At 39.1% G+C, this 25262-nt stretch overlaps 1 protein-coding gene across 1 annotated transcript in view; it reads right to left on the reverse strand.

The window, feature by feature from the left end:
* The window catches only part of LOC107733079 (disintegrin and metalloproteinase domain-containing protein 12-like), a 109200-nt gene that overhangs the window by 76522 nt on the left and 7416 nt on the right, over positions 1-25262 (reverse strand). The window contains exons 2-3 of the mRNA XM_016544575.1: positions 18163-18269; positions 14716-14789 (exon numbers count right to left, since the gene is read on the reverse strand). Of these exons, the coding sequence (XP_016400061.1) occupies positions 14716-14789; positions 18163-18269 (181 nt within the window). The remainder of the gene's footprint in view (positions 1-14715; positions 14790-18162; positions 18270-25262) is intronic.

Below are 25262 nucleotides of genomic sequence, written 5' to 3' on the forward strand. Positions count from 1 at the left end.
GTCAAGAAGCCGCTCGTCTCCTTCCTCCGTCCTCACTAACCTCGATGGCGGGGCGGCTAGGGGGTGCGTCGACATTCCCCAGGAGGAGAGAGCGATTGCGGTACACCAGTGCCCGCAAAATGCCGCCACTTGGAGGAATAGTCCGCGTCTCCCGTCCAAAGCCTGTAAGTTGTCGGCGGCTCACGCTGCCAAAGCTTACAGTGCTGCAGGCCAAGCTGCCTCTGCCCTGCATGCCATGGCGATCCTGCAAGTTCACCAAGCCAAGGCCTTAACAAATGCACGAGGGTAGTACCGACCCGAGGTTGATGCAGTAGCTGCGCACGGTGACTGACTTCGCCCTCCGGGCGACGGAAGTCACGACGCGGTCCCTCGGGAAGGCGATGTCCACTCTGGTGGTCCAGGAGTGCCATCTCTGGCTCAGCCTGGTCGAGATGAGAGACGTTGACAAAGTGCGCTTTCTTGACGCTCCCATCTCCCAGGCTGGCCTGTGCGGCGACGTAATCTTCCAGCTGCCACCGTTCCGTCGCGGGCCATGTCTCAGCCTGCTCGTCCTCCACACCGGCTCCACCCCGCGCTTAGACATCGTCGAGAGAATCGGGAGGAGAATCTTTTGTTTCCTTTTATTTTTGTTCAGCCGCTGGCTCAACGGCCAGCGGTAACCACGTTGTCAAAGAAAGAGCAGTTTCCTTTTCCTCCGGGTTGCCAGGCTTGTGGGTTGACAGTGAGTGACGCACCGCTTCCTCACTCTCCCCCACGACGCCCCCTATCGCCAGTGGCCAAGAGCTCGCGTTCGGAGACGCAATGCCTCTCCACACGTCTCTGGCCAGTCCGTCTCTGGCCAGTCCCAGGGGACACAGGATGCCTTCTGGGCCACCCAGCACAACTCCCCATCGCTGCACCACTGCGGGTACGTCGACTGTCCCTTTGGTGCCACTCGTACAGAGTTTGGGAGCATGGCTTGCATTTCCCAACCCGTCCTGCTGGCTCATTCAGACAGTTCGACTCGGCTACGCGATTCAGTTCACCAGGCGACCTCCCAAGTTCAATGGCGTTCTCGAGACTTCGGTGGCAGTCCGAGACACATCTGTCTTGCACGAGGAGAGGTTTGCGTTCGAGGGTAGGGCATGGCAGTACAAGGTCCTCCCCTTTGGGCTTTCCCTGTCCCCCCCTGTGTCTTCATGAAAGTCGCAGAGGGCGCCCTTGCCCCACTATGGGAAGTGAGCATCAGGATCCTCAACTATCTCAAAGACTGGCTCATCATGGCCTGGTCACGAGAGGAGTTGTGTGATCACAGGGTGCTTCAGCACCTCAGTCAGTTGGGGCTTCAGGTCAACCAAGAGAAGAGCAAGCTCTCCCCTGTGCAGAGAATCTCTTATCTCGGTATGGAGTTAGACTCGGTGAGTATGATGGCACGTCTCACCAACGAACATGCCCAGTCGGTGCTGAACTGCCTGATTTCTTTCAGAGGCAGAACAGTGGTACCACTGAAACATTTTCAGAGGCTCCTGGGGCATATGGCATCCGCAGCCGCAGTCATGCCGCTCGGATTGCTTCATATGAGACCACTTCAGCACTGGTTACAGTGATGGGCATGGCACCGTGGTACACATCATGTCGCCATCACATCGATGTGTCGCCGCCTATTCAGCCACTGGTCGGACCTTGCTAGAACAAGTGTCCCAGCATGTCGTTGTCACGACAGATACCTCCGATATGGGCTGGGGCACTACGTGCAAAGGACAGGCAGCTTCGGGGTCCTGGACAGGACCTCGACTGCTTTGGTACATCAACTGTCTGGAGTTGCTGGTAGTGCAGACCTAAGTGATCTGCCACCAGCGGTGGTAGACACTATCACTCAGGCTAGAGCTCCTTCTACGAGGCAGGCCTATGCTTTGAAGTGGAGTCTGTTCACGAATTGGTGTTCTTCTCACCGAGAAGACCCCAGGAGGTTCGTGCTTTCTTTCCTGCAAGAAAGGTTGGAGCGTAGGCTGTCACCCTCCACCTTGAAAGTGTATGTTGCTGCTATCACAGCACATCACAATGCAGTGGACGGCCAGTCCCTGGGGAAGCATGATCTGATCGTTAGGTTCCTGAGGGATGCCAGAAGATTGAATCCTCCTAGGACACCCCTGATACCCTCCTGGGATCTCTCTGTTGTCCTGGCTGGACTTCAGAAGGGTCCCTTTGAGCCGTTTGATTCAGTTGAGCTGAAGTTCCTGTCTCTCAAGACAGCGCTCCTGATCGCGCTCACTTCCATCAAGAGGGTCTGGGACCTCCAAGCATTTTCGGTAAGTGAAGAGTGCCTTGTGTTCGGGCCGGCATACTCTAACATTGTCCTGAGACCCCGGCCTGGATACATGCCCAAGGTTCCCACCACTCCCTTCCGAGATCAGGTGGCGAACCTGCAAGCGCTGCCCCCAGAGGAGGCAGATCCAGCCTTGGCGTTGCTGTGCCCCGTAAAAGTGTTACACATATACGTGGGCGACACCTAACACCTTCGCGAGGTTTTACAGCCTTTGTGTAGAGCCGGTTTCTTCCCGCGTGTTGGGTAACAGGTAATTGGCAGGAAGATCTGGCTCAGTGTCAAGCTTGCTGCGCCATTCCCGCTCACACGGGAATGTGAGCGCCTTTCTTCTCCCAGTAGAGTTCCCCGGTTGACGAACCCTGGTCGAGCATCCAGCACCCCCGGCAGTCAGACTTGGCGGAGCAGTCTGACGCCAGGCCCAGTACTGGTGTTAGCATGCCCGGAGTCCCGGTCAGCCCCTGTACTGGGCTAGGTGTCCATATGACTTGATTCCCTACGGGTAATCCCATATGTGTTTTCTTCCATGGCAAAGTTCTTCCAACAGACCCGCTCTGTCAGTCTCTTCTGGCAGTTGTTCCATCCCTACTCTAAGGTAGGACCTGCCTCAGAAACCCATTCCATATGTAGTACTGCCCTCTGGGTAAGTCCATATCAGTTTATCCACATGTCACCTCCCTACGGGTAAGATGTGGTCTCCGTAGCGACCTTTTCCCTTAAGGCTCGCTTCCCCATCACTCTGCCAGGCTGAAAGAACAAATAGGAAAGATTTGAAGCAATCTTTCACTGAAGGTTGAAATCCCTTCCAAAAACTTTTTTGTGGACGGAACAGCAGCATGGTCTTCTCCAGCAGCGAAGTACTCACCATTTGGTCCCCTCGGTACCAAGGTCAGTGAATTTGCGCTGGGGCTTTGGGAAGGTTACGACCTTAGCGTAGCTTTTGTCTTGACACGCTACGGCTTGTGAACAATTGCAGTGCCACAGGGTTGTGACGGTGTTCAGGTTGTGGCTTTTTCCATAGACCCCATATGTCGTTCGACATTACTCGTAGTGACCGACAGATAGGGAACGTCTCGGTTACGTACGTAACCCTCGTTCCCTGATGGGGGAACAGAGACGTTATGTCCCCATGCCACAACCTTGAACTATTCGCCGTTGCCGGGACACGTTCTCATCTCCTCAGCGTAAAACCTAATGAGTGGATGCACGCTGTCACCTTATATACCCGGGGGCACGGGGAGTGGCTCAGCATGCAAAATCCACAAGCCAATTCTCATTAGCGTTTTCTCTTAAACTAGATGATTGGGCTCCCAAGTGAGACCCCATATGTCGTTCAACATAACGTCTCCATTCCCTCCATCAGGGAACGAGGGTTACGTACGTAACTGAGACGTTCTTTTGGTCTGTTTTCAGGCTCTAGGGTGTTTCAGTATGCAAGTGTATATCTGTCTTTGTATTTGTTTGTGTGTCTGTGGGGAATGGATTCAAAGATAAACCAGTATGTTGCAGTTGTCCCTGAAGAACACACCATCCTGTCACCCATGAAGCATGAATGAGTGTGTATTTGTTCACACAACATACTGCAAACTTGGTTTTCCAATCCAATCTTTAGGGCTAATTTTATTTAGTTTCAAGTCATATCCTAATTCTAAACATCGGATTTTACTGATACTCAAACTAGCCAGATATACCAAACAAAATCAGATTTTTGCCTAAAAGAAAGTGAAAGAGAGTAATTAATTGATCCACACCAACAGCATTTGTTAATATCATATATTTAAGCAACATCACATGACCAAGTACTGATTTTTTTTTTCTGAACTGCAATATTCTGAGTGTGATTCCTGGTGCTTTCATACAACAGTTCAACAAACAAGAATTTAATACTTAATACATTTAAGACAATATTTCCAGTTTCCAGCTCCGCAAACAAAAATATTTCCAAACAAAACCAAAGGAAAAAAGCATTGCATCTTCGAGCAACACACACTACAGATGAACTAAGTTTAGTGAATGATTCAATGACTCACTTGTTTTGTTCTAAATCAGTGTTTTGAATGAATCCATTTAGTGGATTCAATTGCTCATTTGTTCCTTTCCTCACTGAATCAGTGTTTCGAACAAATCAGTTGAGTGAATAAATCAATGACCCAGTAACTTGCTGTCACTGGGTTAACAATTTTAGACAATAAAAACAATAAAAACAGTACAGTATGTTTCATCTGTATCAACAATAGACCATATTCATCCCATTCACAGACCACTTTACTTTTATTTATCTAATGTATTAACCCCGCCCCTCCCGTTCTTTCTTTCATTATATTTTAACAGTATTTGCTGTCCTGCCTCTCCTGGTCCGAGTCTAATCAGAACTCTGAGGACCACATAATGCCAGCGATTCTGGGCCGTCTGACTACCCACTCGTTACAGACACAGCACTGTGAGTCGGGAAGTTTATACTTAATGTTTCATGTTGTGTTGCTGTCATAGATGCAGCCAAAGCAGATCACTGAACTGTACAGATGTTGAGTGATCCTTAGTGAGGAAATCTGTGACTCGATGATAAATAACAAATGACAGCCCCTTTGGGGGGGGTTTCCATGATCATTAAGAACTTCTTCAAACCACAGATCCTCTACTTCCCTAGTTGGGGAGAAAAGGCCGTTCACACTTGAATACAATTTAGCAGATTTCAGCTCTTGGCTCTTGTAAATATGTTCTATTTCTCTGTGTCGGTTTCCACGCCATTAACTGCTTTCTCTGTCTATTTTTTCTCTCTCTCAGTCTCCCTAAAGATTCAATGATGCTTCTGTACTAGTTTAATGGAGTCTCCTCTTTGGCTCATTACACAGGTCTGGCCAACCTTCTGGCATTTTCTGTTCTGTCTTATTTATGATGGTACATCTCCCAGTCAACACGTGAGATCATGCGATGATCACAGTGACATCACACGATCCTCATACTGTGATCCTCACTGTGTGAGTAGTATATGAAATCATTGTGAGTTCACACGATCCTCATACTGTGATCCTCACCGTGTGAGTAGTATATGAGCTCATTGTGAGTTCACACGATCCTCATACTGTGATCCTCACGGTGTGAGTAGTATCTGAAATCCTTGTGAGTTCAAACGATCCTCATACTCTGACCCTCACGGTGTGAGTAATATGTGAGCTCATTGTGAGTTCAAACGATCACCACACCATGAGAATCATGTGAGCTCATGGTGACATCATTGTGAGATCAAATTGTTGACTGGGCTGTGTATGATCAATCAGACTGAAAGAGTGCATCGGCGATCAAACGATGAGATTCGATTGCTTTTTTGTCAGAATGTAAAAGCCTAAGAACAGTGTGTGTAATGATTGTGAAGCTTCAAAACATCTGTGAATAACGCAGTAGAAGTGAGTTTTCACTGCAGAGCATTCTCCATTAACTTATCCAGATGCCTAGCAAGAAAAACAGCTAGCAAAGCTTTTGTTTGGTCAGCTTGTTGTTAGCTAGTGTAGACCGAAAGTAACAGATGGCAGAGGGAGAAAATAACAAATGAGAAGAAAAAAACAAAAAAAAACCAAGCTAGAAAAAGGCTCAGTTTACACCTGGTATGCAGCTAAAGGCTGGAATACACTACACAACTTTTAAAATCTGAACAGATTATATAAATTCACCCCCTCACAGTTGTCATGAAGGGCAAAAGTAGCTATATAGACCAAAACCACTTTTTGTACCAGGCTGTAAACATATTTTTTTTCCTGCTGTAAAGTTGGGAATTTTAACATGAGGGGTGGGGGGGTCTATAGGATTCACTTCTGGAGCCAGTCTCTAGCGGCCAGTCGATGAATTGCAGTTTAAGTCGCTTCCGTGTTGGTTTCAAGAGAGAGACCAGAAGGTTGCCGCTTGTTTACTACACTTAATGTAAATGAAGTTGCTCCTGTCGGGGGCAAAATTTTTCTGTTTTTTGAGGAAAATATTCCAGGATTTTTCTTCATATAATGGACTTCAATGGTGGCCAACGGGCTGAAGGTCCACATTGCAGTTTCAGTGCAGCTTCAAAGGGCTCTACACGATCCCAGCCGAGGAATAAGGGTCTTGTCTAGTAAAACTAGAAAAATTTAAAAATGATAAAAATATTTTTCACCCTACCCTACCTGTTTGAACAGGAGTACACAGACGAAGAGCTCACTGCGCGTGACCTTTCCAACATGATTACGTAATGCGTGGATTTGTGGACGCGCATCGCAGAGCTACTGCAAGATGTGCATTTGTGATTAAAAAGTATATAAATTTGTATTTTTGACCGATCGTTTCGCTAGATAAGACCCTTATTACTCAGCTGGGATCATGTAGAACACTTTGAAACTGCAGCCCGTTGGCCACCATTGAAGTCCATTATATGGAGAAAAATCCTGGAATGTTTTCCTCAAAAACCATAATTTCTTTGCAACTGAAGAAAGAAAGACATCTTGGATGACATGGGGGTGAGTAAATTATCAGAAAATTTTTATTCTGGAAGTGAACTAATCCTTTAAAACATTTATAGAACTCGATATTTTGTGCGTAACTTAATGGTAACATTAGAAAAAAGCAAAGATCTAACCACAAGTTGTCAAGTTGCCTGTTGCAATTAAACAGGTGTAAACAGGTGTAGCGTCTGCGTAGGATCATGCATGATCTTTGGGGTTTTATGGCTTAAGAGACCTTTTTAGCCTTGGGTTTAAACCATTGTGATCAGATCGGTCTACGTTCAGAGATGTATGAACATCACACTTTGTAGCATAAGTAAATGCACTTTTTTGCTTTATCAACATGCAGCAAACCTGAAAGTTTTGAGTTGCAAGCTCTCAATGCAGCTGCAAACCTCACTCAAATAGTACTGTAGCTCTCTGCAGGTCTTTACAGCTTCCTGTGTATAGCTTCCCTTTGGATACAATACTCAGATCATTGTTTGTCAAATCTCTCTCTCCCTATTTCTGAAAACCCCCTTGTTTTTCACTGGAGTGCTTCTTCTATTTTTGCAGTTACCGCAACCGGTCGATAAAAAGAATCACTTCCTGATTTGACTGTTGACCTTCAGTGATGAGATCATGGAGCGGTCAGCAGCTAAAGACTCCTGGGGAAACAAAGTGAGGCTGAATGGCTGTGAGACCGAGACCTTTAAAGCTTTAGTGCTCAGCGAGGAGAGAAACTCAAGCTAGATTTTCAATAACTGTTGATTTTCAACTGTATGCTCACAATCTAACTTTATATGCTGCAAATTGGCTCTGAATTATCTTTTTTTAAATGTGGAAAATGAATCAGTATAAATGTTTTAATAATTTTTTTAAACATTTGTCTCTGCATATTAAGCAAGGATGGGTTTGTATTTTTTATAAACCCATCCATTTTTTTTTAAAGAAAGTATTTAATACTTTTATTCAGCAAGGACACATTAATTTGATCAAAAGTCACAGTAAAGACTTTTACATTGTTACAAAAGATTTCTATTTCAAAGAAATGTATCACGGTTTCCACAAAAACATTAAGCAGCACAACTGTTTTCAACATTGATAATAATAAGAAATGTTTCCCAAGCACCAAATCAACATATTATGGTGATTACATAGAAAAATCATGTGACACTGAAGACTAGATTAATGGCTCTTGAAAATTCAGCTTTTCCAATACAGCTTTTCAAATTACAAACTTTCATGTATGGGTGCAGATTATGGACAAAACTTACAAGAGACATGTCAAAACATATATTTTAGAAAAAAAAAATAGACCACAAAGGTACACAAACTGGGAGTCAAGACAGCGAGGAGAAAGTTCACAAACAAAAGACTGAGTGCATCAGTACACAGAACGTATATTGGCACAGCATTATTAAAAATATATCTACTGGGAAAATCTCAAAAACCTGCAGTTCCTCGCTTTCCAAAGTTTAAATGACTTCTGTGAATCAGCTGACTTAGATAAATATGCCAAGGACTCTTCTGAACATTACACTTCATAAAGCCCATATGAAAAATAATCTTGAAAGGCATAATTTACCATATATTTGGCAACGCTCTATTTCACCCTTATGTTCTCTATTCTTTTTTTTTTTCATCTAAGCAGCTTGCTGATGACAAACCAATCCATACAGTGTTCAAACTAGCTGCGCTTGCTTCACTGAGGGATGGGTAGAACCAAATTACATTAGCATAACTCGCCCTCTGTATTTCTCTCTTTCTATTTCATTCCCAGCCACCAACTGTGGATAATGCGCTAGCACAAATACACTGACAAACAAAAAAGCACTGATGTAAGCTTCTCCTCATCGCTCTTTCTGCTTAGGATTCCACATCTCTGACAGCTGACCCACTTCACAGAGGTCAAAAGCGCTAAAGTTCAGCCTGTTCTTGTTTTCTATGCTTGCAGGTAAATTACATATTAAACATTTTTATACATAGGAAAAATGCTTTTGTAAGTAATTGGGGAGTGTCCAAGGCAAGAGAAGGATTCTGGAGTGAACATGGCAGCTGCCTCCAAAAATAGCAGGAGGCAAAGATGCAAGATGGGGAAGAAACAGGTTTTAAACTTTATTTTAATTTTAGTTGTTATTCACCATGCAAAATTCATTACCATGATACCAGGATACTGTGGTTGCCAGGGTGTTGCCAAATGAATTTAATAACTTAGATAAGTAAAAGTACACCTCTGCTCAATAAACTACAATACTGGAATCATAATTCATGTCCTTAATACAAAGAGTGTGGGACAAGTCACGTGCTGAGGGTTAATACAAAGGGTTAGGTATGTGTTTAATTCCATAAGCAATAATTATGAGCAATAATAATAGTGATTCTTGCCTTAAAAATATTTTCGTATTTCTTTTGCCTGACAACTTAATTTTGGCATAATGAAAATATGAATTGTTTTTACATAATTCTAGAAAAATAGTGTGTTGTCCTGTCATACAGAGTCATTAGAAGCTTTGTCAAGGACATGCTGTTATTATGTTCTCTCTCTCTCCTACATTCATGTACTCTACAACCCCTGATTACACTACACACCATGTCATTAATTTTAGCTTGAAGACTGAAGAAATAATTGAAGCCTCTGAGAGGAATAATTTGAAACAGATGTAAAGTTCACAAGCGAGTCCACAACTGAATCCATAACTGAATGTGGCACTGTATACCTCATCTCCCACTCTCCCCCTTTCATTGTTTGCTCCAACTCTATCAATCTTTTTAACCTTGTGTATTGTTCAACTGTTCTACAGAGCAACAAACAATCAAGGTAAAAGACAGCCTATACAATATAATACATATTGTGTGGAATGTTTAATAACTGAAGTCCATATGAAAGACCGTTTAATTCAGGGGTCACCAAACTCAGTCCTGGAGGGCCGGTGTCCTTCAAAGTTTAGCTCCAACCCTAATCAAACACATCTGAACCAGCTAATCAAGGTCTTACTAGGCAAAGTCTGCAACCTTTAGCCAAAAAAAGCGTAACGGCTAATGCTAACGCTTCCACTTTGGCAGTACGTGGGAAAGGAGACCAGAGGCCGTTTTTTTTTAAGGATGTCAATGGAGGAGAGGCTTCACTATGCTGAATAAACAGCTTTTGTGAGGAAACAGCTTGTCATTTAATGAATCGATTTTCCATCGGCTAATCTTGAACATGTTTTACACTAAACAATACTTTTGGATTGAACTAGTTTTAGAGTTTACACAAAAAAAAATCAGTTTTTATAAGACAAGTCACTGACTTTTTGCAACAGGTGGGATACAGCTTACGGCACTTATCATTTATTCCTATGGTATCTGTAAATGGCGATTGAATATCGTACATCTCTGACACACATGTGATCCAAGTTGATCGTTACGCTTTCTCCAATAGTAAGTAATACAGACCCTCTCATCTCCCAATAGTAAGACTATCTCTGTTACTAGGTATACGTGAACCTTCCAGGCAGGTGTGCTGAGGTAAGTTGAAGCTAAACTCTCCAGGACTGAGTTTGGTGACCCCTGGTTTAAATTCTACAATATCTCACATCTTCACCTTACAGCCACAATAAATAAAGTAAAAACATTCAAAGAAACTATAATAATAATAATAATAATAATAATAATAATAATAGTAATTTTAATAAAATTATTATAGTTTTAAATAAAACAATAATAATACAAATAAATAATAATATTTGTGTTAATAAATTAATAAACAAATATGCAAAGAAAACGGGAAATAATAATAATATAGAGAGAAGGCCGGTCACTCACTGTCAAGCAGTTCTAGACTGCTGGGTCTGATGGCAGCCGCGTCCAACATGGTTACTTTTGGCCTGCTGTACATGAGACCCCTACAGGGGAGGCTTAAGACCAAGGGGTTCTCCCCGAGGGGAAACCCGCTTCGCATCGTAGTGTCTCGTTCCCTTCGGGGAACTATGGTTACATATGTAACCTGGAGACATTTTTTCAGAAGAGAGGCCCACTGTCAAAAGCTTTACAAACACCTGCTTTAGAAAAAACACTTATTTCTAATTCATCTATGGCCTGATTTTAAAGGTCACTACAGGTGTGTGTATTTGTGTGTGTGATTGTGTCAGGTGTTGAAGGACTCCCGCCTCATTATCCTCACCTTGCTACCAAGCAGAATCACAGGGCCAGTCTAATAGTCCTCTGGTAATAGTGTATCTCTCTTTCTCCTGGACTCAGTTCATTAGTTTTACTTCAGCTTGACACCTAACATCACAGCAGAGAGTCAATGATGTCATTCTCACACAAACAAGAACCCTCTTCCCTGGCCACTCATGGGCACTGAGTCCAAGTTTCTATGGTAATGTTAGCAGTCTTCACAGTAATGACATGATTTGTGAGCTTGGCTAAGCTCCTTCCTGTTTGGCTGAATAAAAGGAAGCCTTTCAATGACACACGCTCTGTCTCTTCCTCAGTAACAGCTGTTTGTGTCGACCAGAATAAGCTCTAAATCTTCCTACAATCTTCCTTCATTCAACGTCCTGTTGACTTTGATCAATTCGGTGTCCGGGATTTGACTCTTAACTTCATTATCAAGATTTACAGTCTAAAAGAGGCAGAACACTTCGGTAAAACCTACAAATGAAAAAAAGTGACTGACAGCTAACTGAAAGTAGGGATGCTATGGGCTAAATTTTTCAGTAGTGTGACAGTAGCTCATCAAAATAGTGCAGCTTTTCCAGTAACAAGCTATTTTTACAAGCACTATATTGTTGTTTTTTATGTCACATATTGCTAACGCAGCCTTACAACAGAGCGAGCAGCGGCAATAATCAAACGTACTCTCTCAGAAAGTGTCTCGCTCTCTCTCAAGTACCGCTGGGAAGACCAATTAATTTTAGCGAATTAGTTTGTTTCGGACGATGCATTTCAATGAACCAGCTCCAAAATTTAATTTGTCTTTTCATGACATACAGTGTTTTTCCAGTCACTGTGCAGCATTGTACATCTTTCAGTTTTGTATATTGTTAAATACTGCCATTTGCCATTTTATTGGTGAAAAAAGGGCACTGGGAAAAGACGCAAGACACTCATGAATCAAAAGGAGCACATTGGAATGTGGACTGACCGCAAAGCCAACAATTCTGTCAGTTGTATTTAGTGTAAATTCACGTTCAAGCCTTCACTAGGTGTCCATCCATCCAAAATCCATTAGAGGTATACATTAATTGCACTACAAATTCATTTACTCACCCTCAGGCCATCCAAGATGTAGATGAGAATAACAACAGATTTGTAAAACCTTAGCATTATATCACTTGTTCACCAATGGATCCTCTGCAGTGAATGGGTGCCGTCAGAATGAGAGTCCAGCTGATAAAAATATCACAATAATCCACAAGTAATCCACACAACTCAAATCCATTAATTAATGTCTTGTGAAGTGAAAAGCTGCATGTTTATAAGAAAAAAATCCATCATTAAGGCATTTTAACTTTAAACCATAATTTCTGGTCAAAATATGATTCCATAATCCATAATGATACTTCCTCCAGTGAAAAAGTTCATTCCTTATTGTCCTCTTACATCAAAATCCACTGACATATTTCAAAGCAATATTATGGATAGAGGACTCATATTTAAAATACAAATTAATACAAGTTAAAAATATCTAAATAATGGATTTCTTTCTTACAAACACACAGTTTTTCACTTCACAAGACATTAACTGATGGACTGGAGTCGTGTGGATTGTTGTGATGTTTTTATCAGCTGTTTGGACTCTCATTCTGACGGCACCCATTCACTGCAGAGGATCTATTGGTGAACAAATGATGTAATGTTACATTTCTCCAAATCTGTTCTGATGAAGAAGAAAACTCTACATCTTGGATGGCAATGAAGGTGAGTACATTTTAAGCTAAATGTAATGTACTGAACCAAGCTATGTTTTGTAACTTGTAGTGCTATGTTTTTGAAAAGAATAATTCTAACTTCTTTAAATTACGAGTAGCTTGCTATAGTTTCAAGTTAATTTCCCAAATGATGCTAAATTATGGAAGCCTAAACACATCATACACATGGTCTCATGTTGTCTGGCTTTTTGTTACAGACTTTATGGTAAGTGTTTTCACTCAGTCTTGAGAGGAACATGGCCCTTAAAAGAATTCAACAAATGAAGTGGAGCAAAGCTGCAACTTCACTGGGCAGCTGCTGATTAGAATCTATCAGCATTACAGCGTTCTCTTCAAGTCTCTGACAGTCAGCTCTGAAGCCTCAATCGCCATCACACACTAAGCCATTTATTTTGGAAATCCTTTGGAAGAGCAATCAAAGGCGGCATTGCTTCTCTGTTCATTATGAGTTAAACAGTATTCAAGGCTGTTGTTAGGTCTGTGTTGTATTGCTGATCCGTGCTTAGAGAATACAGGGAGGAGAAATCCATAGAGTAAAACAACAATGATTATTAAATGAATTCATCAAAAATGAGTTCAAGATGAGGTTAGACAAAATTCAGAGAAAGATGGGAACTATCAAAGCTCTTTTATCAAATGCATTGTCAAAGCAGCTAGAGTGAATAAATGACATCCTTGGTTTTATTGTGGTTTGAAAAGATACACACTTGCTGTTTTATTTGTCGAGGTGTTGCCACTTGTTCATCTGTCATTAATATGCAGTGAATCACTTTGCATGTGTAGGAAAACTTTCAAGATCTGACAATTCTTTGTAAAAAGGCTTATATTAAAAACTGTGAAGCTGCATAACCATGCAAAAATGTTTGTATGGTAGTGGCTTGACTGTTATGATTACTGTGATGATGAACACACAAAGCTTCATGGTCCTTCTAGAGAAATGAGTGTCTGTCCTCTGGGTTGGGCTTTTATATATCTGGATGAGTGATATTTTTGCTGTGGGAAAGAGTTGTACTTAATGTAATAGCTTAATGTACAGAGAAGGTCAAAGCTTCATGGTCCTTCTAGAGAAATGAGTGTCTGTCCTCTGGGTTGGGCTTTTATATATCTGGATGAGTGATATTTTTGCTGTGGGAAAGAGTTGTACTCAGCTTAATGTACAGAGAAGGTCAGTTTGTATCAGACATCCCTGGAGTTTCTTTGTTGGCTCGTCTGTCCTTTCTTTCTTTCAGTCTGTCTCTCTACTGCTTTGTTCTTTCCCATACAGAAATTTAATAAATGACATACATTGCCCTATATCAAGAGCGCCACACATGTTACCTATAAAGCAATATCTTGTGGATATATGAAGTTTTAATTTTCTAACATACTTAAAATGCCCCAACTAAAATTTGTTTATGTACAGTACATACCTGTATGAATAGCGAGAATATGTGTGAACAATATTTATAAATGCATGTTTATGAAAACATATACAAAAATGCTGTGATCATATATACACACACACACACTAAAATATAACTGCATTATATATTATAATAATATAATAAAATATAATACATTTATGTGTGACTGGCATATTATACATTTATGCGTATAAATAATTAGATATATGACACGTCATGTGTCAAAAATGTATTAATATACATACATAAACATATATATTTATATGGGCTAGATATATATGTCATGAAATCCTTCCATTTTCTAATAGATGTTTTAATTTCATACATGTCTTTACTTCATATGACAATATGTACATATGACAATAAGGACACAAAAGCACCATGAATGTATCATAAAAGTGATTCATAGGACTTATGCACTATATTCACATTGTAAATGATGTAATTAAATGATGATGACAGAATTTTTATTTTTGGGTGAACTATCCTTTTAAGTTACTTTTATGTGTTTTGTTTTGATGAGAAAGGATCAGGATTTGGAAGTTTTCAGTGATCCTGATCTTATAGATCATGTGGTTTTGTAAAAACTCTGTGTGTCTGCTCATGTGTGTGGAGATTTGAGAGTCTGGAGTGTTGTGAGGGAGACTCACTGGTTCTTTTCCACAGATAAAATCAGCTGTTGTCCTTCTGCTTGGATCAGGATGAGCAGCGAAGCGGGAGGCGTCTAAATAAATGAAAAACAAAACAATCACTTCATGTCCTGTTTTCCTGTTCCAACCAATTTACTCTAAACCCTGCATCTTGCCCATTGAAATACACACACACATACACACACAGCCTTCACACCTATGAACGACTCAGGATTTGATCCAGCACACCAGACAGAGCCATAAAGCCAAAAGCAAGACTTCCAACTGTGATTTTGCACATAATAATGTGTCAAGCACTCTGCACAGGGAAAAGGCTGATGTGTTCATGTACAGCCACTGCATCTTTATTCGCTCGACTCATTCAAAGACATGGGGAATATGAACTGAACTGCACACACAAATGTCATTTAAACAAACTGCTTCTTGACAAATAACAAAAAATAAGCTAGCAGTGAAGCCAGGTGTGTTCAAGTGAGTGGATCTTGATTAATCGTGGTGGACCTCTTTGAGGTACCTGCTCTTGGTGTTCTTTCAAAGCGAATATTTTATATTTGTTTTGTTTGCCTATATAAGACAATATACTCTATGCTTCTTTTTCACAGCATAATGTTCAGCTGCACAGTTAAGTTGTACATTTGTGGTATCTTTATCTTTTTCTGTTTATGTAGTTGATTTTAGTGCTGCATTATTCTATTGATATACATCTTAATTTGCATTTACTTAAAAAAGTATAATGGTAATACCATGTTTTTTTGTACATGTAAATGAACTATTTTCATATTGAAAATGAAGAACTTATAAGACATAAATTGTAATTTCACTGATGTACTATAAAATAAAATTAATATACTTTATGAAATACACTTGATTTTTATTTTACAGTAGAACATTATTATTACAATATATTTTTAATTTTGTGTAATATTTTAATAAATATTATTCACATTAAAAATCATAACTCCTCTTATTTTAGATTCATGTTGAATGAATCAAAAACAGTGGGAATGTGGCCTATAAAAACACAACTTCAATTCATTTTGCAAGTTCAAAAGTCATTTTGCAGTTTTTTTTTTCTATGCAGATGTCAAACATTCTAGACTGGTTCAATATTTCCAAAATTTTTCCAAATGTTTAGTAAGGTTTGGAGGTGTTTCTGTTTCTTTGAAGACCACATTAAATCAAAATTGACAATTCTTATTTTTTTATGGAATGTTGCAGTGTTTATTAAGCCTTAGAAATTTGTGCATCAAACATGATACAAAAGGCTTTATAGGGTTAAAGAGCAGGTCATACGATATTTTAAAGTGTCCTAATATTGTGTTGGAGTCCCCTACAACAGGTTTAAATGCATCTAAGGTCAGAAAACATTGTAATTTTCTCAGAATATACATTTAATATTATCATAATTTTTCAATGATTTCGAATTGATTCGTTCGAAGCAGTTCTGAGCTTAAAGGTGGGGTAAGCGATTTCTGGTAGCCAATGTTGACATTTCAAATCACCAAAACAAACACGCCCCTACCCCAAAAGGGTCTGCCCCTATTTTGATAGCTCCGCCCCACACATACATACGCAACCCAGGCAACGATTAGTTCTGTGAAACATAGCAAAACCAATGTTACACCGTGTCTACACCAGACGCGAGTGGCGCGGCGCGACAAAATACTATGGAACTTATTATCAGTGATGCTGTCTACACCATAGATATATATACATATCTATGGTCTACTCTGGATGTGGCGTGGCACGACACGACAAATCACCGACAGAAAACTGCTGCTGCGTTCTATTCATGACATTCTATTTTATCCGCCATCTCTATCTTTCTGTCGCTCGGCTCGCTAATGTCCGTCTTGTGCACTGAACCCTCTCTCCTCCACATCATGAGTAGACACACCCCTTACTGCTGATTGGCTACAAGTTTGTTTTGCTAGTCGGCCCGAATCAGTTTTCTAAAGCGTTTTTAATAATAAAAGAAAAGAAAAGAAAAGAAAAAAGAAGATTGTTCTCGTGAGTGCGGATCATAATTTCCTATACTAAGTAACTCAATTGACGCACCAAAATAAAAAGATCAAGTAACGCAAGACCGCAGTGCAAACGACGTTGTGAAAAATCGCTTACCCCACCTTTAAGGTCTGTAAACCCCTCCCTTCCACAAGCCTGCAAATGTGTTACCTTGTGACGTATATAGGTAACAGGCAGAGGATTTTGAAAATATGACGACTCATTAAGGCGGTTCAGAGTCTAATCTTTCTTTTGAGAGACAATATCTTTATTTATCATGCACTTTTTTGATTAACAACTTTGCAGACTGTTTACATTGAAGGATAGCTACGTTACAAACTGCAAAAAATATATTTTTCAAAAACCCATATGACCTGCTCTTTAAAAAATGCATGTGTGCACACAGATCCTGAAATATTTCTGAATAACTCTTCAACTTTCCCTTTATTATAATAGAATGACCATCTACTTTTCCTTGCTAAACAGCTGATAGAGCATATCTTCCTCCCTCACTCCAGCTGTAGTGATATGGCTTTGGGCCATCAGTCAGGCCTCTCGTGGCGCAGGCCGACAAGTCCTTTATTCTGAGTGGAATTTCCTGCCTGAAATACGCTACCCTCACCACAGCCTCAATCTCCACCTGCAAATGTTTAATCGCAATCACCTTGAAAAGCAAAGCAAAGCCAACCATTCTCTAGCACTGCATTTTCATGACATACAAAACTTTTCCCTAACAATGCATTAAAGACATTTCCAACATTTCAGACAGTTATGAAAAGCTCTGGGAGTTGAGTTTCCAATGCCTAAGCCTCCGAGCACACATGAATTCACTGTAAAATGGGCAGTGAAATGGCCTCTAAGAGCCATGTGCCGGAGTCAGACATTGCTCTGAGCTACTGAAGACGTTTGACTGTAATATTCACTGGAGCTCGAGTAACTCAGTGTGGAGACTGGAATCAATTAAGCCTTAATGACAAAGGCCCCGTGACTTTTTCCGACAATGTCGCTACGACTTCAGGCAGTTAATCTAATCTAATGTACTCCAAAACACTTTTCAACATTCATCACCTCATCACTCAGCCTCCGTGCCTCTGGTGCCGTTTGGCAGTCAGGCCTTTCACTCATTTTCACAAAGGACCCTTTTAGAGCTAAAAGGCTGTGGCTCAATAATGATACTGACTATGGTAGTCATACATTGTGAACTAATTTATACCGTAGTCCTATGTTATACCATTTCGAACTGAAGTGAACTTGCACTGGACTCAATATATTATCCATCTGAAAAGAATATATGCTACTCAGTGCTATTCAAAATAAAAAATTCATATAAAAAATATAAACACCAGCAACGAGACATCATGATGGACGGGAAAATGACTTTCTAGAGGTTTAGGAAAATATGTGAAAAATGATGCAGCAACAATATACAGTGTTCTTTCTTACTCTGGAGCGGAGCCAGCTGATTGGTCTCTGCTCTGTTCCTTCCAGCAGTAGCGGTACCATGGTGTGGTAGTGTTCCAGTTTGTTGAGCACACTTTTTAGTTGCCTCCCTGAGACAAGCAACAACAAAAAAAAAGCTCCCATTAGTATTGCAGTGAAGTAACAGTGACACATATGTGATGCAGCTGAGCTCTCTCTCTCTCTCTCTCTGTGTGTGTGTGTGTATGTGTGTGTTTTGGAGGTACACAAGAAGTTCAAATGACCAACAGTTAAAGGTGGAATTATAAGCTAAAGAATTAGGACCAGCATGAACAGATGGGGAGATAAAGGCCATTAACTCAATAGAATTTGTAGTCCTAAAACTTGGAAGAGAATTAGTATGTAACTTATGGGTTCCCTCTGGATTTATTATGGGATTTTAGGATGGTGCTTTTCAATTTACATATAAAATAAGGTCTGTGTTTAAAGATGCACTATATAGGTTATTTAGGGTAAAAATAAACAAAATTCGATTATTGAGCATTCCATGGTTGCTATCTCAATTCACTATGCTAAGCCTACAATAATGATATATAGTAGTCAGTCACATTTGGTGACCGTTCAAAGAACGTCTGGCTACTACACTGATAAAAAATTGGTGTAGGATATAGGAAGCAATTTACTACAATTTTCACTCAGAAATTGTTAGTGAATTTCACAAGTAATTACAAAGAAACTGCAACTAACACAGTGAATTAAAATTGAATTGAAATTCTGAAGTAGAAAAAAGCAGCCTTAGTTCCGGAAGTGTTTTTCCCATAGGGATTTGAAAACATCTTTTCTAAAAGGTTACAAGTTGTGAAACAAACCAACCAGCTACAAGATAAAACACAATATTACAAACTTTCATTTGCAGCAAAAATTAAAAAGTGTTTGAAAATCAGACAAAAAGACAAAGGTACAAAAATCATGGGTAATGTAGTTTTTCCACCAGTAATTCTGCTGTTAAATATGATTATTTAAATAGTAAGTTGAAAGTTGCAGACTGATGGCTTCACGGTAGGTCTGTATTTAAAGGTTACTGTTTAAAGGGGTCATATGATGCTTTTTTAAAGATCTTTATTTTGTGTATTTGGTGTAACAGAATATGTTGACATGCTTTAATGTTCTCTCTCTCGCTCGCTCTCTCTCTCTCTCGCTCGCGCTCTCTCGCTCGCTCTCTCTCTCTCGCTCACACGCGCACGCACACACACACACACACACACACACACACACACACACCGCTCTCTTTCTCTCGCGCTCTCTCTCTCTCTCGCTCTCGCTCGCGCGCGCACGCACACACACACACACACACACTGCTCTCTAGAGTCTTAACTTTAATAAAGAATATTTCTTTGGTTTTGAGACTTTAGTCTTTGCAACTTCAGGGATCTTATCTATGCACAATCAGCTTGTAACACTCCAAAGAGAAAGGAAAACTTGAAATCGCATCATATGACCCCTTTAAGTCATTGTTAAAAATCAATTACTTCTTCGAGAAAATAAACGGTAATTTTTACTTCAAAAACCCAACTGTTGCACACTATGATGGCAGATATGGTACTTGCTACCATGCAACGTAACTTGCAATTTTATGTTGTAGAGAGGTCAGCGTTTCACAGTACTTTAACAATTTTTTTCCATAATATAAATGACAGTCCCACATCCTTGTGCTTATGTAAAAAAAAAGCTTATGTATTCAACAACTGAAAGAAATTTCTGTATAAAGAAAAAGGAGGTTGACTGACAGTTGACTGCTGTCTTCCACTCAAATCAGACAGTCAGAATTTTTACTGTCATACTTGGAAATGTGCAACAGAACAGCACATGATGTCGGAAATTTCAATTTATAAATTAGAAAAAATTTGCATTCTTTTGAAATGTAAGTTTCTAACACATTGCTACATATAGTATGAATTACAGTGGTTGTTACATCAAGCACATAAACCCACATCCTTGTGCTTATGTAAAAAAAAGCTTATGTATTCAACAACTGAAAGAAATTTCTGTATAAAGATAAAGGAGGTTGACTGACAGTTGACTGCTGTCTTCCACTCAAATCAGACAGTCAGAATTTTTACTGTCATACTTGGAAATGTGCAACAGAACAGCACATGATGTCGGAAATTTCAATTTATAAACTCATAAGGAAACTCTGACAGACGAAGATCGTGAACATGGCGGCACCCTGGGAGATTAAATTAAATATATTCACTTTTATGTGCATACAATGATGAATCAAAGGAATGCTTGATAAATTAGCATTCCAGTTTGGGCTACAATTTGACTGAAAACTTTTTCATAATGTATGAAAAAGAATGCAGTGTATGAATAAGTATACTAAGCCCATGTCATAATTTGACATCAGTATTTCTTAAATACAACTAAAAGTTTGAGGCCACTGATGAATATGTTTCTGTTTTGGTCTTTTTTATTACAAAATTTCATTCTTTTTCTTAAACTGGCATGTAATGAGAAGAATGATAAACTTGGATTGACTGGCTTCTGTGTTTCGTGAGTGTAGTTGCCGTCATCAGTCTAAATCAAAAGTCTTCTCTCTTTTCTCTCCCCTCAGTGAAAGCATCGTGCCCCCACAGGGCCAAAGCATTCCATCCTCAGCTGAACCTCAACACTACGGCATCCATTATGAATGAGGGCGACAGACACGGAGAGAGAGCAAGAAATGATGAGGAGGTGTAAGAGAGAGAGAGACAGCACAACATGTTTTTTTCTCAGCTCTCTGAGGGTCGTAAGCCCTCCCTTAGTTATTTCTTTCTCTCCCTCACTGTGACTCACATACAAACACCTGTCATATTTTTTTTTTTTTAGAAAAAAAAAGTGTTAATATTCTATTTACATTTGTTATATTTATAATTAGAAAGTTCTCTGGAAAACTTGGTCTAATTGGTCACACTGAAGTATTATGTAATGATATATAAAAACGATCCTTCAGAAATCCTTCCTGATATGCTGATTTGGTTATCAATTATTATAAATTTTTTTGAGCAGCAAATCAGCATATTAGAATGATTTCTGAAGGATCATGTGACATTGACGTAATTCAGCTTTGCCATCACAGAAATGAATTATATTTTAAAATATAAATAAATTGAAATGGAAAAGTTATTTTAAATTCTACTTAAAAGTTTTTATTGTATTTTTTATCAAATAAATGCAGCCTTGGTTAGCAAAATAAGCTTCTTTCAAAATCACTAAAAACTGGTAGTGCATTTCATATATCAGTCATCTGCATTAAAAAAGTACCATGGTATTTCCATGTATCATGGCAATTCTATTGTATTCTTTGTGGTAAATGCATGAATATGGTAATTATTCAGTACAGTTCTTTCAATGATTTAAACATGGATTAAATCCAAGTACTGTTGTATTACAATCCAGTATCACAACTATAATATAGTACCTTTTTTAAAGGTCAGAACAAAGATACTGAACCTCAAATAGAGTAGAACAAAATTATATGATCACTACACAATTGCAGTGAGACACTATAGGAACCAAGCAGCTCCTGAAAACACATACTTAGTGCACTAGTATGCCATAAATAGAGAACATATATACTCAGTGAGAATCTTGTCAGCTCATAATAACACATATTTGGTCTGCAGGGCACACTGGGCTCATAGCTTTCCGCTGCTGGTTTGTCAGACACCCATTATTACCCATGATTCAGCATTCTGAGGGAGACAGGAAGTGGCAAAGCACTCTGGAAACGTCTTTTCTCCCCAGTGGGAAGCTATCACTCACATTTCAATATGTGTTTGTGCACATCCTGTCATTTTGGATATAATTTATAGCACACAAGCACACATATGCACAAACTCCCACACTTCCTTTACCCAGACCCAATTTCCTGTTTGTCATTATCATTCTCCTTCTGCTCTCTTTGTCCAAGATGGATTCAATTCAGGAAGAGGCTTTGCACACTAGAACAAAGCTAACATTTGTGCGTAATCGGGAAGTGAGTAATGAAATTAAATTGAAAGACTGTCATGATTTATATCAATTATATCTATTATATCTATTTACAATAAATAAACTAAAGACACACATGGATAGATGAATAGATAATATACTGAATCAATGAATCCTAAATATTGCATCAAAACTACACTTGAAAAATGGCATCAGATAATTAAACCATGTGCTTTAACCCTATACATCCTACTGTATCATATTTAATTTCTAAGGACTCTAAATTATCAAAATGATAAAAAATCTGCTGAAAACCCCGTTGAACGCAACATACTACACGCCTTCTATTGTCTGTTTCTGGAAGATATAGAGTGACAACTGATATTTATATGCATTTTATGCAAGTAATTTGCTATATTGTTAAAAAAAAGTTCTCATTGATTTGCATTACAGTCAATTAATTAATTAATTAAATTGTTTTGTCTAAAGGTTCAATAAACTGTTTTTTTCTGTAAACACACACACACACACACACATATTTTTACTGTAGTATCAAATAATTATGTCATAATGATAGTATCAAATGTGCTATTCATGGTATTTAAGGGACTTCAAAAAAAAAAAACCTTCCTATACTTCTCGTCATAATGCAACAGAGTCACACACCATATCAGCAAAACTACCAGAGTTCAAGGCATTTCATTGTCACCAGTATTCACACACCATCCAATCTGTAAATAACAATGTTTTTGCACATAGTGTCTAACTTAGGTAAAACTTTCCCTGCATCTAAATAGAGTGCAACAGTGGGGAAGTAAACATCACATTCACTTTCTCCACACAAACAGGTTTTTAAAAACAATGTATAAAATCTCAAAATGGACCTACCATGAGCTCTGCAAGTTATTAAATCAATGGTATATGCTTCAGTTGAATTTGTCAGTCAACATTATTTCAATTTTTAATAGCATTCTTACAGTTTCAAACAACTCAAATTTATTTGACTATTTTTCAATAAACATCAACTATTTTGTTTTTATACCTGTAATAAATCTACATAGATAGTTTTACATGATACATTAATAGTTTTATATTGCATCTAGACTTGTGCCAGTATTCGGTAATGCGATATATCACGGTAATGAATATGCACGATATTGTCATTGTTTTTGTATTTGATTACATCATGGTCTGCTTAGTTCATTGTCTAGCTTTGCTTTTTCCAATGTTCAAATAAATTTTTGCTCATCTTATGGTTGTTTGGTTTGGTTTATGGCTTTTTTAGAATCCCTATGGAGGACATTAACATGAAAAATACTTCCTGAACCAATGACTGCTGAAGAAGTGGGCAGTCATTGTTTCACTCTACTTATATGCATAAATCCCTGATGCACAGTATGCAGACAGTGTACTTTTTATGCCGAAATTCTTAAATACGCAACCAGTAGACACTTTGCTATTCTATAAGATCGTAAAATTCATACTCGGTTGTCCTTAAAGTGTGTAACTTTAGCATTCCTTTGGAATGCAGCTGTGTGTATCTCCTGCTTGCTTTTCCTTCTTTTTTTCTCCTTCCCTTCACGCCCATGTCACGTACAAGCTATCTGAAGCAAGACCTGATGACTTGACCAGATTTATTAGTCTAGTGTCAGCGTGAAACCCCAGAGAATGTGGGTGTGCGGCATGCGCGTACGGATATGTTTTATTGAACATAATGAAATTCCATTGAGGCTTCTAACTAAATACAGCACGGATAGCAGCAGGCCAAACAATTAATCAGTTCACCATCTTATGAAGCTTGAGCGCTTTATAGATGCTCTGTTAGATAGGTTTGGGGCCAAAGAGAGGAAATAAACCAAAGTTCTGCGGTATAATAAAAAAAAGACATACCATAAATGCACAAATTAGATGCTGCTGCACAGTAATTATTTGTTTAACTGTGGTCATATTCTCTTTATTGATACAAAGCCCAATTAATTTTTTTGAACAGACCACAAAGGAAAAGTCCAAGATGTTTAGCTGCTTTTATGTGGGAATTTTAATTACATGTGTGGGAATCGCTGCACATGTTTGTAATGGTGTAAATTAATCCAATGTGAGAGATTTTTACTATATTCTTTATGTCTAAAAAGCTTTCCGTGAAATTCTCGGAAACTGACAGGCATGATTATTCACACATGTTCTACTCAGATTTTATATCCATGTATTTGATCGTATTTGATATTTTTCACATGAAAATGACAACATGACCAATGCAATACATCCAGATTCCATTCATACTACACATGGTTACAAAGTAATTACTTATTCAAGTACCTACTCAGAGAGTATGTGATTTCACCCAAATAATCGGTTCAAAAGAATAATTTGTTCATGAAGTGGACATCAGAGTGTGTCTCTGTTGTGCCTCAAGCGAATCAAAAGAATCAGTTCAAAATAATCATTTGTTCATGCAATGAACATTAGAGTGGTGTCAATTTCTTCACTTCAAAACAAAATTTTCTGAAATGTAGTGGAGTAAAAAATTAAGATATAATTCTTTAAAATGATAAAAGTAACATTAAAAATTTTTTTTTAATGCTACTTCGATAAAGTTTGTTACTGTCAAACTAGCACAAGTGCATGTTAAGTATGTTTTAATGAACCACATGTAGAGCAAATACTCTTGCTTGCTTATAATATTTCTTTATATAAAACCGTAAATTATGCAAATTACCAGATTTGCATAATTCCTTTAGCAAAACCAGTCACTAAAAGAATACACCGTGATCAGCGGGCACAGTTCAGTCTTACTTAATCACTATCCAGTTGACATAAACCTCTCACCAGTCACTTCCAAAACATCTCAAAATCAGAATCAGTAATGAGGACTTTCTTCTACCACTAGGCAGACAAGTTAATGATAAGTTTCTTGTTTGCAGCGTCTTCAGGTTTCTAAGTGGATGAGTTGAATACATTAGTTCTCTCCTAACAGCCTGAAAAAGCAGCGTCAGCACTTTGAGAGTCAGCTGCTGAAATGGGACAAAAAGTGAGAGACTGAAAGAGGAAAGTGCGATAGTGAGCGAGAGAACTGGAGATTAAGTGGGTGTGTCAGATAGAAAGAGTGAGTGTGTTGGTAAATGGCTAATACGGGTGTGATGGTGTGAATGAAG

This window comes from Sinocyclocheilus rhinocerous, unplaced genomic scaffold (genome assembly GCF_001515625.1).
Source record: "Sinocyclocheilus rhinocerous isolate Xijiao unplaced genomic scaffold, SAMN03320098_v1.1 scaffold8, whole genome shotgun sequence".
Taxonomy (NCBI): domain Eukaryota; kingdom Metazoa; phylum Chordata; class Actinopteri; order Cypriniformes; family Cyprinidae; genus Sinocyclocheilus; species Sinocyclocheilus rhinocerous.